The following is a 13,799-nucleotide window of genomic DNA, read 5'->3' on the forward strand; positions in this document are numbered from 1 at the left end:
TGTTTCTTTAAAATTTAAATTCAGTCTGAGTGTCCTGTTATTTTATCTGGCAATTCCAGCTCATTTTTCAGTATTACAAATGGGAAAAATCATAATGTGTTACATGTTAACCCCAGACTTTGTATCACTTTGAATAACAAAAATAAAGCACAGTAAAAACATCCATGTATAAGTAACAGACTACATATTGGATATAAATAAAATAGCCTTTCTTGATTAACAGATATTTAATGGTATTAAAAACAAACAGATACCTGTAATAACAGTCATGGCTTTCCTAAAGCATCACTGATCCCTAGAATATATATTCCCCTGTATTGATACTCCGTGCCCTTCACAAAATTTGTACAATTGATGTGATATTTTACCCAGTATGTTGGAAATGTAAAAGAAGAATTTTTTTCCTCAAGTCTTTTAAAACATTTTAGTCTTGGAGTTGTAAATAAAGTTTTCCTGTATTAACATCAACCAAAGGAGGGCATATTGGAGAAGTACATGTGTTCTGTGAGGTTTGTGTGGTAAAAACCAGTGGTTGTTGCATGGTGAAAATGGTAATTGGGCACATACTCTATAGGTATGGCTGGATAATTTTTCAAGTGCTATTACTCTGTCAGGTTTTAGGTGATAAACATGGGAATGCTTTGTGGCTCAATGAAAGAGAATGCTCAATTCAGCGAAGAAATCAGAAAGTGGTGGAGGAGGCACCCAGGTAAGAGTTTCACTCACTGAGCATTTATAGTTGGTTGATTTTTCTTATTTCTTAACATTTCTTTCCCATTTTATTGGCAAAATTGCTTTAATAGCAATTTAGTAGATATTGTCATGGTAGATTCTGTGATGTTTATTTTTATAATTAAGAATTCACCCCTTGATCTTTCTCAGTACTTCAGTGCATGACACGTGAGAGTTCTTGGGAAAGAAAGGTGGGGTTTTGTTAGAGGAGAGAGTTGGGTGTATAGCTCACTGTGACTTCCACAGGCTTCTAGGTAATAGAGGCCCTGCTCGTGTTTGCAGTCACATGGAATGTCCAGGATCTTCTGTTGGTGAAAGTTTCATAAAGTTGATCCTGAAGTTTTTGAATTTATCCTACCACAAAGAGGCTTCTGGAGCCTGATTTTTAGAAATTCCCTGATTTATCAGCACTATTTCGGGCACTTCTCCAAGCCACTTTGACATGTGTTTAGTATAGTACTTTCATGGAACTTCATGTCTAATTTGTTGCTAGGTTGGTATTTGTGTATATCCAATTTGTGTCTTAGTCCTTAAAAATCCCACTTGAATGTACGTTGTTATTTTTAATAACCAGGTGATAAGGAGTATAGCCAATTGTAACTTTGTCATAGCTGGCATGCCTTGATATATGTGTATTGTTTCTGTAAAAAGTAGTAGGTGTGAATATGAGTGGATTTTTAATCACAGGGTAATGGCAAAAAACAAATCCTACCTCAATTATATTGGTATTTAATTACTTATTTATAATGTTCATTTATTTTTGAAGGAGAGAGAGAGACAGAGCATGAGTGGGGGGCAGAGAGAGAGAGAGAGAGAGAGAGAGAGACAGAATTGGAAGTAGGCTCCAGGAGTCCGATGCAGGGCTCAAACCCAGGAGCTGTGAGATCATGACCTGAGCCAAAGTTGGACGCTTAACCAACTGAGCCATCCAGCTGCCCTAGGGAAAAGTCTTTTTTAAATCAAGTAACCATGTGTCCTGCTAAAATTCTAGTTGTGTGGAAGAAGGGGACAAGGATTTCTGGTAGAATAATAGTAGTGTCTGACACACTGCTTTTATAATTTGGTGCTATCTTCTTATTGCTTCCAATATAATTAACTTTTTACTTAAAACCCACTCAGGTTTTGCCTGAGGGGGGAAAAAAAAACCTTTCACAGACTAGGAATCTTGAATCATATTTTTGTTTCATTTCTCTCTTTTTCTCTTGAAATGTAAAGTTTTATATGAACTCATCTATTCACTTGAGAGAGAAAAAGGAAAATTTAAAGCCATAGGAACCAAAAAGAAAACAAAACCAAACAAAAAAAATGAGAACTGATCATTAATAGTGACTTGATAGTTATTTGTGTACTGTTATTTGTGAAATATTAGAGTAAGTGGGATATGTAGTTTTTAGTTTCTAGATTATGAATTTACTGCTGTGTTTTCTTTGAGTGCAGTGATAAGGCTGCTTATGGCTCTGAGTATTACTAGCAGAGTTTATGACAAGAAAAAGAACAAGACCAAAAACAGGAGAAAAGTAGTTTTAGTCCATGGTCTTTGAGATTCTCCAAATGATATGATGTTAAGTTGATTGAATTTTTTTTTTTTTTTGGTATTAATTTTGTTAGCTAGTTATGGTTGAAATGTCATCTGTGTCTATATCCATTAGATTATTGCAGAACTGTTGTTTATAATAGGTAAATAAGACTCTAATATCTAGATTCAGTGATTAATCCTAACCACTGAAAGGAAGATGTTAGGAGCTCCATTTCCCACCTTTGTGAAGTGTTCTACTTCACAAGTACTCCTCCTACTCCCCTAGTCCAACAAGGCTTTAGATCTAACCAGCAATTCATAACAAATAGAAATTCAGTGCGGATATTAAAATGCATTGTGAATTTGCACGCAGTTAAAACCCAGAATGTGAGAAATGAGACAGGAAAAGGAGCAGATCCTTGCCTTCAAAAAGGGAAGAGATCATTACAAGTTAAAAGAACTGTAAAGATGTAAGTAAGTAAATAAATAAATGGAGTGTCTGAACCTAATTTGAATTCTTTAAAAAAAATTTTAATGTTTATTTTTGAGAGAGAAAGAGAGAGAGAGAGACAGACAATATGAGTTGGGGGAGGGGCAGAGAGAAAGGGAGACACATAATCCAAAGCAGGCTCCAGGCTTTGAGCTGTCAGCACAGAGTCCAGCTCAGGGCTCAAACTCCTGAACTGTGGGATCATGACCTGAGCTGAGTCAGAAGCTTAACCAAGCCACCCAGACAACCCCCCGACTTATTTGAATTCTTATTTGTAAATATTACCTGAAAAAAATTGATGAAATAATCAGGGAAATTTCAATACTGACAGGATATTAAATAATACTAAGTTCTTGTTAATTTTTAAAGTGTGATTATGTTACATATCTTAGAGAAACAGATATGGAAGTTTCTACAGATGAAATGATATCTATGTGGGATTTGATTTACAATAAAATGTTAAGAATGGGTGGGTCTGGTAGAAAGGTAGATGTGTGGTATCAACAAAGCGAGACTGGCTGTATATTAATAAATGCTTCTTATGGGAAGTGGGTATATAGAAGTTCATTCCACTCTTCCATAATAAAAATTTTATAAAAATCCTTTAAATCTTATGCCTTCTAATAATTTTAATCCACAAATTGTAGTCTGTGTTTTATTTCTTAGAGCCTTTCTTGCATAGAAGCAAAGTACGTGGAAATAAACACATGGTTTATTTGGTTTGATAATACTCTTTTTAACAGTTTATTGAAGACATTTCAGGTTTATTTGCCTGCTGGAGGGTGATTTTGGTCTTGTGAAACAAAAGTTTTGAGGATTTATTAGATGTACAGTCAGTTCTTGTTATTTGTGGTAGGTTTTATAGAGTCCCTGTGAACACTGAATTAGTGAATACTGAAGCATTGTTCCTAGGGGAAACCCAGAGTTATGTTCTGTGAGCCTCTAGTTAGGTCATTTTAATCACTACGTAACCTTGATGAAAATGTCCTGACATAACCTTGTTTTATGTGTGTTCCTGTTGAAAGACACCTTACTAAATGCATATTGTTGATTCATTAATACTGAACTCACAGCCCCAGTTGGCAGTGCTATAACCATGCCTGAAGGAAGTTCATCCACTGCACATGTGTTCTTCTGAAGGCACTGTTCCCAATTTTAGCTTGCGAAAATTTGAATACATGTGTTAAGTTTTACTAGTTGAAAACAACTACTTGTGCTAAAACTGTTGGAAGTTGTAGTATAGTGTGGGAAGTTCAAATATTAGTTTTATAAAAAACTGAAGCTGACTTATTTAAACATGTTAGGCTTAATAACACAGAAAGCATATGTTATAAACGTATATAATATAAAACCTTAAGTTGAGAGAGATCATATCTGAGTAAACTCTAAGAAAATTTTTATATGGTGCATGCCCAAGACTACTTTTAAAGTTCAAAATATTGATTCATCTCTTTGTATTGGCAGCATTTTCTTGGATTCTGAGACTCGAAGAGCGATGGGAGAGCAAGCCGTAGCTCTCGCCAAAGCAGTAAAGTATTCCTCGGCTGGAACTGTGGAATTCCTTGTGGACTCTAAGAAGAATTTTTATTTTTTGGAAATGAATACGAGACTCCAGGTAACTCTGTTTTTCATTCTTCACCATGACCCTTCCTCACCCACCCATTTTTGTTTTCATGAAACTTAAAAGGCAACTTCATAAAGTATTAAAGATTTCATGTTTTGTGTTGGGAATGACAGATAAATAACAGGGTAATTTAATGCTCAATGTCTAGGCTTTCTGCTTTGTTACCATTAATACTCCATGTTGGAAATTCCACTTGGGTTTTTTCCCCCGAACCACTCTTGATGACCTGGATTAGTCAGGGTTCATGTGCTCTTGAGAGAACTCCTGTGGGCATGATAAACAGAAAGGGATTAAGTGCTTACAAATCTTTGGAAGGGATGGAGGAAGGAAAGGTCCCTAGAGTAACTTTCAGAAATGACTCTCAGAACTAGACCAACCAGCCTGGCTTCTAGAGGAATTGCTACCACGATGAGGTTGAGAAGTCAGGCTGCCACCCTGGAACTCTGGACATTAGGGACATACTTCCTTCTGGTTCAGTCAAGGTCTCAGATCTCAGGTGACTTCTCTTCCTTCTTCCCCTTTTTCTTTTATTTAAGCTGTAAACTAAAATACACATACAGAAAAGTATATAAAACACAAATACAAAGTTGAAAAATTACTGTAGCAAAAACCCATGGAAGCATCAAGTGGATCTCGAAGAACCAAAATGCCAGCTTCATATACCCCCTGCCCTACTTCTTCCCCTTCTAAGTATCCCTTCTCCACCCTTCGAGAGCTGGTTCCTATTCTGACAGACTCCCGACCGAATCAGCCAGGATCATGTGATATGTAACTTGTTATAACCTTGCTTCTTTTTTCAACATTACAAGATTCCACAGTGGGACTGGACTTCATTTATTATGGCAGAATTTATGGTATCTAGATGCATTTCAGACCAATCTTGTAATTATTTGTTGAGTTTGTATAAGTATTAACCTTAGCAGTTGCTGCTTAAAACTTAAGATACCTGTGTTTGAAATCACTTTTTTATCCTGTAATTTATTGGTGTGACTATCTTTAACATTTTTTTTTAATGTTTTATTTATTTCTGAGAGAGAGACAGACAGCGTGAGCAGGGGAGGGTCAGAGAGAGATGGGGAGATACAGAATCTGAAACAGGCTCCAGGCTCTGAGCTAGCTGTCAGCACAGAGCCTGATACGGGGCTTGAACCCACAGACCGTGAGATCATGAGCTGAGCCGAAGTCAGACGCTTAACCGACTGAGCCACCCAGGCGTGCCTGGTGTGACTATCTTTAAGAGTGACAGAATTTTGCGTATTGGAGATTAATTTGATTTTGATTAAAAATAATGTCTTTGTAACAAAGTATGTCTAATTAGATAATTAGCTGGGAAATCATGTTTTTGATTAAAATGGAGACTTTTTATGTCATGATGGGAATACTAGCTTGTAATATGATTTCTGAAGACAATTTAAACTGACTGTAAGACATTTGTATTTTATTCGAGATGCAGGAGCTACAAGATTGTTTAGAGCACTTACCAGAATTGACAAAATTAATAGCTAGTGTTGTCTTTAGGACAGTTTTATTACTGTGTGTGTGTGTGTGTGTGTGTGTGTGTGTGTGTGTGTGTTTCTGGCTCATTTATCTCAACCCATTAGTTTTTCCAAGTTTGTCCCATGGTTGTTTTTGGTATAAGACCTCTGAAAGTTGATATTATATTAAATAATGGTATCCAGTCTGTCAAGGTAATTAACTACTTATGTTTACACTTCATGTCTTAGATAGCTAGTCACCAAGTTCTGTTCTCTACTTCCAGAAAAGATTATAAATGAATTTAAAGAAAAAATTAATTTTGTGACAACTTTCATCTTCTTATATCTGATAGTACCTATTTTTATGCTATTTATTATCACTCTTTCATCCATTTGTGTCTCCCGTTTAGTGTTTTATTTATTTTTACAGTGCATTTACTTCCAGTGACTATAATCCTGTCACTTAGCAGATAAACTAATTTTGATTTTCTAGATGCATCTGTGTGATAGGAGATTTCTTGGTGGAGGCTGTAACTGAATGGAAACATGAAAAAAGAACCTTGAGTTTCATCCTATTCAGAAAGCCATTCTTACATATTTCAGACTTCTTTCTGATATCTAAACAATTCAGATGTTCTTTTAATAGATTTTTCTCTTTCAAATGTCTTTACTGACCTTAAATTATAATACTTAAGGCACATTCACCAAATTCTTTATCTTCAGCGGTACATGTTATCTCTAATTAGTGTTTCATATTGACCCCGGAGGGCTATAATTTTCTGTGTTGTTTTTTCTTTTTTCCTTCCTTGAAATATCTTGATTGGACTATCACTTTTTCCAGTGTCAGAACTTAACATGTTTTTTTTCTGGTTAACAGAAATGTGAGTAGCATCACATTGCTTGATTTTTTTTTTTTAAGAGCAAAATTTGAAATATAAGTACAGTTTCTCCTTAAAGAGGGGTGACACTGAGAAAGTCACCAGTTTTGGTGCATAAATGCTTGGTTCAGTTGACTGGTTTTGTTCCCAGTCTGGTCAGAATTTATGGATCAGAATTATCTATGCTGTCCTTGTATATGTTTGATTGTTTTCAAAGTCATTGGTTTTCTGTTGCTTAATGAAACATTCAAATTCATCTGCATTACAGGTTCCTTTTCTCTGTGTTCTCTATCTTCCCTCGGGGTCCTCTGTGCTGCCAGCGTCATTCTTGATGTACTAGTTAGGAAAGAGTTCTTTCCTCCCCAAGTGTGCTATTCAGTGTGACCTCCATGTGCCTTTATGTCATTCCTTTTGCTTCACATGGTCTCATGTCCTGTAGTAGAAGCTCACATATATGTCCACTTACACATACATACCTGTCTATATGTTTCCTTCTCTCCTTGTGGAAGATAGAGAAATATTCTACCAAAAAATTTTAATTTTGTTAAAATGCCATTTTAATTATCAAAATTATATGAAATTATGCTTGAGTAGTTTTAGTTTCTCCTCTTAATGATAAAACTAAGAATTGGCAATGTTTGGTTAAAAAAATTCCAAATGGTTCAAAAGAGTATCCGTTGGAAAAGTAACTAGCCATACCATGTTTTTATCAAAACCATTTGATTCTCCTCTGGAGGCGTCCTCTGTTTTACTTAACAGTGCATCTTTGGTAGTATTTCATACCTAACTTAAAGCATTATTGTCTTCATTTTTATGATTTTTAATATTCAGTTGTTGACATACAGTCATAGAATATTTCACCAGCTTTCTGTTGGCAATTTTTCCAGTATTTTGCTATCACAAATATTGCGATTATGAACGACCCTGTACATCATTATTTTGCATATGTGGAAGTAGAATTGCTGGGGAAATATGAGGTTTAATAATTTAGTTAAGTATTATCAGTGTCCTTTACAGGAGAGCTTGTCTCTTTATTCCCTATCCAAAAGGATCTTTGACTTTCTGTCTTTGTCTAATAGGGAAAAATAGTATCTTGTTTTCGTTTACTTTCTTATGAGTGAGGTTGAATTTTTGTTCATAGACTGATTCACATTCCCTTTTCTTTGAATTGACTGTTGGATCCTTTGCCTTTTGTTATTGTAGGTGGTGTCCTTTATTTTTTTAGTCAATTAGGCATTTGTGATATTAGGAGGAAGCAATGCTTCATGAATATCTTTTACATTTCTATAGAGTGAGGGGTTGCTTTTTTTTTTAAGTTTATTTATTTATTATGAAAGAAAAGGAGAGAAAGAGAGGGAGAGAGGGAATCCTAAGTAGGCTCCTCATTGTCAACATAGAGCCAAATGCCGGGCTCACACCCACGAACTGGGAGATCATGACCTGAGCCAAGACCAAGAGTAAGACGCTCAACTGACTGAGCCCCCCAGGAGTCCCCTGGAGTGAGGGCTTTCTAACCAAAGACCTTTGGTGCCTGGATTGAAAGATAGCAGCTTTAAGACAGAGAGAGCTGGAGAGATTATTTTTCTACAGAGCCATTTGAATTTCCCATCCCTCAGAAACATTGGTGTACATTCAAGAGCCAGGTTTGCTCGCTCTCCTCAGAGTTGAGGAAGAACAGATACAGCAGCAACTCTTACATAAGCTCTGAGGTTAATAGTTTTGGGTTCCTCTCCTGTGCGCCTTACCCTTCTGCATGCACAGGGAAATCAGGCCTTTATCACATTGCCTTATATGGAATTGAGAAGTGGGGAATAGTGCTAACACGTTCTATGAGTAAATAATTGGTTTCTTCTCCCATCTACAAACCATTTGTTTCTTGGCAAGATTACCATATAAATGTAGATTAAAAAACCAAACCAAACCAGTTGTGATTTGTTATTTTTCCTTCTTTACCTGTTACCTCTTTGACTTGGTATATTGTTTTTTCTCCCTATGTAGATTTCTTTTTTGTTTTCAATCTCATAGTTGAGTTTTAAATCTCTTATTTTTTGGTGTTGTAACATACTCAGACTTTTCCTACTCATTCATAATTTAAGTATTTTCCTTCCATGTTTTCTTTTAGTACTTATTTCGTCTTTCCTGGTGAAATTTTCACTCCATCTGGAATTTATTTTATTTTATTTATTTATTTTTACAATTGCTACCTGACTGTCACAACCATCATTGAATAATTTTTCTTTTATGTAGTAGTTAGAAGTCACCTTAATTATATCATGATTTCTCATGTATGCAGATCTGTTTACTTGACTGTTTGCTTTTTTTAACCTTTCTGTTTAATCATGTGCTAGCACCGCACGGTTTGAGATGTTACATCTCTGTATGATAACACAATATACAGTAAGACTCTTCCTTCCTCATTACTCTTATTTTTTCATCAGATGTTTTAGAATTAGCTTATTTCATTTATATTTAACCAAAGAAAAAGATTAAAATGATGAAATAGTTGAACTATTAGATAAATGTATCTAATTTTCCAGAGATATTAATTCCTTAAAAGATGTTCTTAATAGGAAAAATGGTTATTAAAACCATTTATGTTTTTGTCATATTTCTTCATACTTTAATTTGAAAGAATATATTGTTTCCCTTTTCCAAAAATGAATGGAAATTGGCATATTTATACTTAATTCTACTGTCTTTTCCCCCTAACTCTTCATTTTTGCTATTTTTATCGTTAGTGTTATATTACTGTAACATTTCTTTAGGCAGGACTCCCCTAGTGTCTTCCCTTTTTGTTTAAAAAAATTTTTTTTAATGTTTTATTTATTTTTGAGGGGGGGAGGGGAGGAGAGAGAGAGTGAGAGAGAGAGAGTGAGAGAGAGCAAGCGTGAGCAGGAGAGGGACAGAAAGAGGGAGACACAGAATCTGAAGACAGTCTCCAGGGTCTGAGCTAGCTGTCAGCACAGAGCCTGATGCGAGGTTTGAACCCACAAACCGTGAGATCATGGCCTGAGCCGAAGTCGGACACCTAACTGAATGAGCCACCCAGGCGCCCGTGTCTTCCCTTTTTGTATTTTAACCTGTTCCTATGGTCACCAGCCTCATCTTTCCATAGCCTCGTGATTAATCAGTGCTTCGTTTTGATTCATCTTATGGTTATATGTTCTTCTTTCTTTTTAAAATCAAGAACTTATTATTATTATTTTTAAAAATATTTTTATTTATTTCTAGGAGAGAGAGAGAGACAGCATGAGCAGGGGGGGTCAGAGAGAGAGGGAGTCACAGACTCTGAAACAGGCTCCAGGCTCTGAGCTGGCAGTCAGCACAGAGCCCGCCACGGGGCTCGAACCCACGAACTGCGAGATCATGACCTAAGCGAAAGTCGGACGCTCAACCGACTAAGCCACTCAGGCGCCCCTCAAGAACTTATTTTTGAGAGGTATCCATGTTCCTGTATTTTCTGGGTTCTTAGATGGGTGATAAGGTTGTCTTTATAACTGAACAATTTTCTTTCATCTGGGTATAAAATTGTGGGCTTTCAAACAGGTGAATTAATATGTTACTGGACTTTTGGCCCAATACCAACCCTTGAGTAATTACCAAAATTCGAACAGGAAAGGAAATAGAAGAAGGAGAGATGAGAAATCATTTGGAAGAGGGAAGGCTCTTTGAGCTGATATGTGTGGGGAACTACAGACGTGGGCAGGGAACAGCCCGTGCCGCTAGGGAGAGAAGAGCAGGAGGAAAGCTCTTGCTTGTCCTCTGCTTTTCTTTAGGGACAGTTATTGCCTCTCCCTCACAGGGGAGCTTAGTAGTGATGGCTCTGACCAATTGGAATTAATTTAGCAGATTATTTTAATATTTTAAATATCTTTTTAGTTGCTACATGTACACAGGTCTTTCATTCTCCATTTCCCTCTGCCAGCTTCCCGCTTCGCCACACCCTCTGCACAAATGCATACTTCCCATCTTTCTCCTACCACTGTGTCCGGATTTGGGTTAGCTCAGTGTTCGGGGTTTTATTATGACCACAGTGTGAACACTATTCACAGCAGTCTCTTGTCACCTAAGATTACTTTCACTTTCTTGCACCAGTTTTTCTCTCCTGTTAAAAATTGTCTTTGTTTGGGGCGCCTGGGTGGCTTAGTCGGTTAAGCGTCCAACTTTCGCTTAGGTCATGATCTCGCGGTTCGTGGGTTCGAGCCCCGCGTCGGGCTCTGTGCTGACTGCCAGCTCAGAGCCTGGAGCCTGTTTCAGTCTGTGACTCCCTCTCTCTCTGACCCTCCCCTGTTCACGCTGTCTCTCTCTCCTAGAAATAAATAAAACATTTAAAAAAAAAATTGTCTTTGTTTGCTTAGTTTTCTGTGTGCCTATCACTAATTTATCCAAAACTGTGTCCTGTGTTTGAGTATATGCAAGCACATTGAGTTTTCTGTCAGTTTCACTTTTTGGGACAAATATTTGGTTCCTTTTGACTTACTGTAGTCTGGACTGGTTGCACCCTACATTTGCATTTTGGCTTTTTAGCTGAGATTTCCATGCTTTGTCCTGAAGATTCCTTATAGGTCTCCTTTTTGGATCTCTTTTCTCCTGGGTTTTTGTCGTAAATATTGTTGGTTTATTCCCTTTTTTCCTGGAACATGTCTTTAAGTAGCTTCCTAAATTATATGAGAATTATATAAGGAGCTAACTATATGAGAATTTTCATAAGGGCAGATGACTCTGTATTAAAGTATAGGGGAGGGGGGAACCCAATAATTTTTATTGTGGCATAACTTGTATATCATAACATTCATCCATTTTAAGTACATAAACTCAATAGAGTGAATGTTTGTATCCCTCCAAAATTCATATGTGAAAACATAACTCCCAAGGTGATGGTATTTGGAGGTGAGGCTTTTGGGAGATGATTAGGTTATGAGGGTGGAGGCCTCACGAATGGAATTTGTGACCTCATAAAAGAGACCTTAGAGAGCAACCTTCCCCCATCTGTCATGTGAGGACACAGTGAGAAGACTGCCATCTATGAGCTGGGAAGTGACTCTCACCAGATATTGAATCGGCTGGCACCTTGATTATGGACTTCCCAGCCTCAGAACTGTGAAAAATAAATTTCTGTTTTTTATAAGCCGCCCAGTCCATGTTATTCTGTTATAGCAACCCAAATGGACCCAGATATGCGATTTCTAGGTATTTTCTCCCAGCCTGTGGCTTGTCTTTCTATTTTCTTAATGGTGCCTTTTGAAACATAAGTTTTTTACCTATAAAACCCAATTTACCATTTTTTTCCCTCATTTATAGACTGTGCTTCTGGTGTTGTATCTAGAAATTCTTTGTCTAACCTGAACCTGAGGTCACAAAGACTTTCTCCTGTGTTTTTTTTCTAGAATTTTGAGTATATAATTCTGGTTTGAAATTTAACTTTCTCCTAGCATCTTGAAGGCCTTTTTCAGCTATCTTTTAGTTTTGACTTTTGATACTGAGATGAATTCTGATACTTGACCATTTGTTTAAAATTTTTTTCTCCCTCTGGAAGTTTGCAAGATCTTACCTTTATCTCTAGTTGTGGCCAAAACTGTTAGTTGTCTACCAATTACTACTAATAAGGAAAAGTAGCTTTTATGTTTTATTAGCATTATGGATTCTTTTGGTACTTTTGCTTTACTGTCTATAATAACTTTTAATTAGACATAATGATTTTCCTTTTGGTGTTTTACTGGATTTTGTAAGCTAATATAATGATTCTGGATTTTTACTTTTTTAAATACCATCTTTACCAGATTTGAATGATAAAATTATATGTATTATTTGAAACTGTGAGAATATTGTATAGGTAATGATTGGCATTATCTGTTCCTTAAATATTAAAAACTCAGATGTGAATCCATTTGTATTGGTATCTTTCTCAACTTTAAACAAATTCAAACAACTTTCTAATTCCTTCTGTGGTAGACTTTCAATTCCTTATGAGGTAATATCTATTCAGAATCAAGATTATTGAAGGCTAATGATTTATTCATATTCCTGTAGATTTTTAAAAATAACTTTTAAGTGTATTTATTTATTTTGTGTGTGAGAGAGAACATGAGCAGGGGAGAGGTAGAAAGGGAAACAGAGAATCTCTCAACAGAGAGCCTGATGTGGAGTTCGAACTCATGAACCATGAGATCATGACCTGAGCTGAAGTTGGACGCTTAACTGACTGAGCCACTCAGGCACCCCGGTTTCTTGTTTTTATTGGATTTATTTGATTTAGAAAGAGATACATAGAATTTCTCATCATAATTAAAAAAAGAATAGGGAAGCCTGGGTGGCTCAGTTGGTTAAGTATTTGGCTCTTGACTTTGGCTCAAGTCATGATCTCCTGGTTTATGGGATTGGGCCCTGTGTTGGGTTGTATGCTGACAGTGTTGAGCCTGCTTGGGATTCTCCCTCCCCCTCTCTCTGCCCCTCCCCACCCCCACCTTCTCTCTCAAAAATAAATAAGTAAATAAATAAGTGAATAAAAATAGATTTTATCTTTTAGGGCAGTTTTAGGTTTACAGAAAAATGAGCAGTAAGTACAAAGACTTCCCATATACCCTTTTACCCAGCCACCCTTAGTTCCCCTGTTATTAATGTTTTGTATTAGTATGGTATATTCATTACAGTTGATGAACCAGTGTTGACATATTATTATTAAGCAAGAGTTTACATTAGGATTCATTCTTGCTGTTGTACATCCAGTGGGTTTTGACGAATGTTTGACATGTATCCACCATTACAGTGTCGTGCAGAGTAGATTCACTTCTCTAAAAATTCTTGCATTCAGGACCTCCTTGCATTTCTTTCTTTGGCTCTTTCCCTCTTTCTTATTTCTTTCCTCCCCACCCTACCCCCTTCCACCCTGTCCATTCTTCCTTCTTTTTCTTCCTCCCTTCATGTGTCAGTTTTTCTGTCTCTTTTATGCACAGTAATTGTCAAACATACAGAAGTCCTAAGAGTAGCAAGAGTAGTGTGGTAAAGTCCCATGACTCTATAACCTAGCTTCGTGTTTACTTTGCCGGTATTGTTTTATGTGAACCTGGCTTTTGCCCCTTTTAGC

The 13,799-nt window shown here is 36.6% G+C and overlaps 1 protein-coding gene across 1 annotated transcript in view; it reads left to right on the plus strand.

Annotated features, from left to right (window-relative positions):
• The window catches only part of PCCA (propionyl-CoA carboxylase subunit alpha), a 410,939-nt gene that overhangs the window by 157,476 nt on the left and 239,664 nt on the right, over nucleotides 1-13,799 (plus strand). Inside the window, exons 11-12 of the mRNA XM_039254278.1 lie at nucleotides 615-709; nucleotides 4,203-4,353. Coding sequence (XP_039110209.1) covers nucleotides 615-709; nucleotides 4,203-4,353 — 246 coding nt within the window. The remainder of the gene's footprint in view (nucleotides 1-614; nucleotides 710-4,202; nucleotides 4,354-13,799) is intronic.

This window comes from Hyaena hyaena, unplaced genomic scaffold (assembly GCF_003009895.1).
Source record: "Hyaena hyaena isolate Hyena2069 unplaced genomic scaffold, ASM300989v1 scaffold_478, whole genome shotgun sequence".
Taxonomy (NCBI): domain Eukaryota; kingdom Metazoa; phylum Chordata; class Mammalia; order Carnivora; family Hyaenidae; genus Hyaena; species Hyaena hyaena.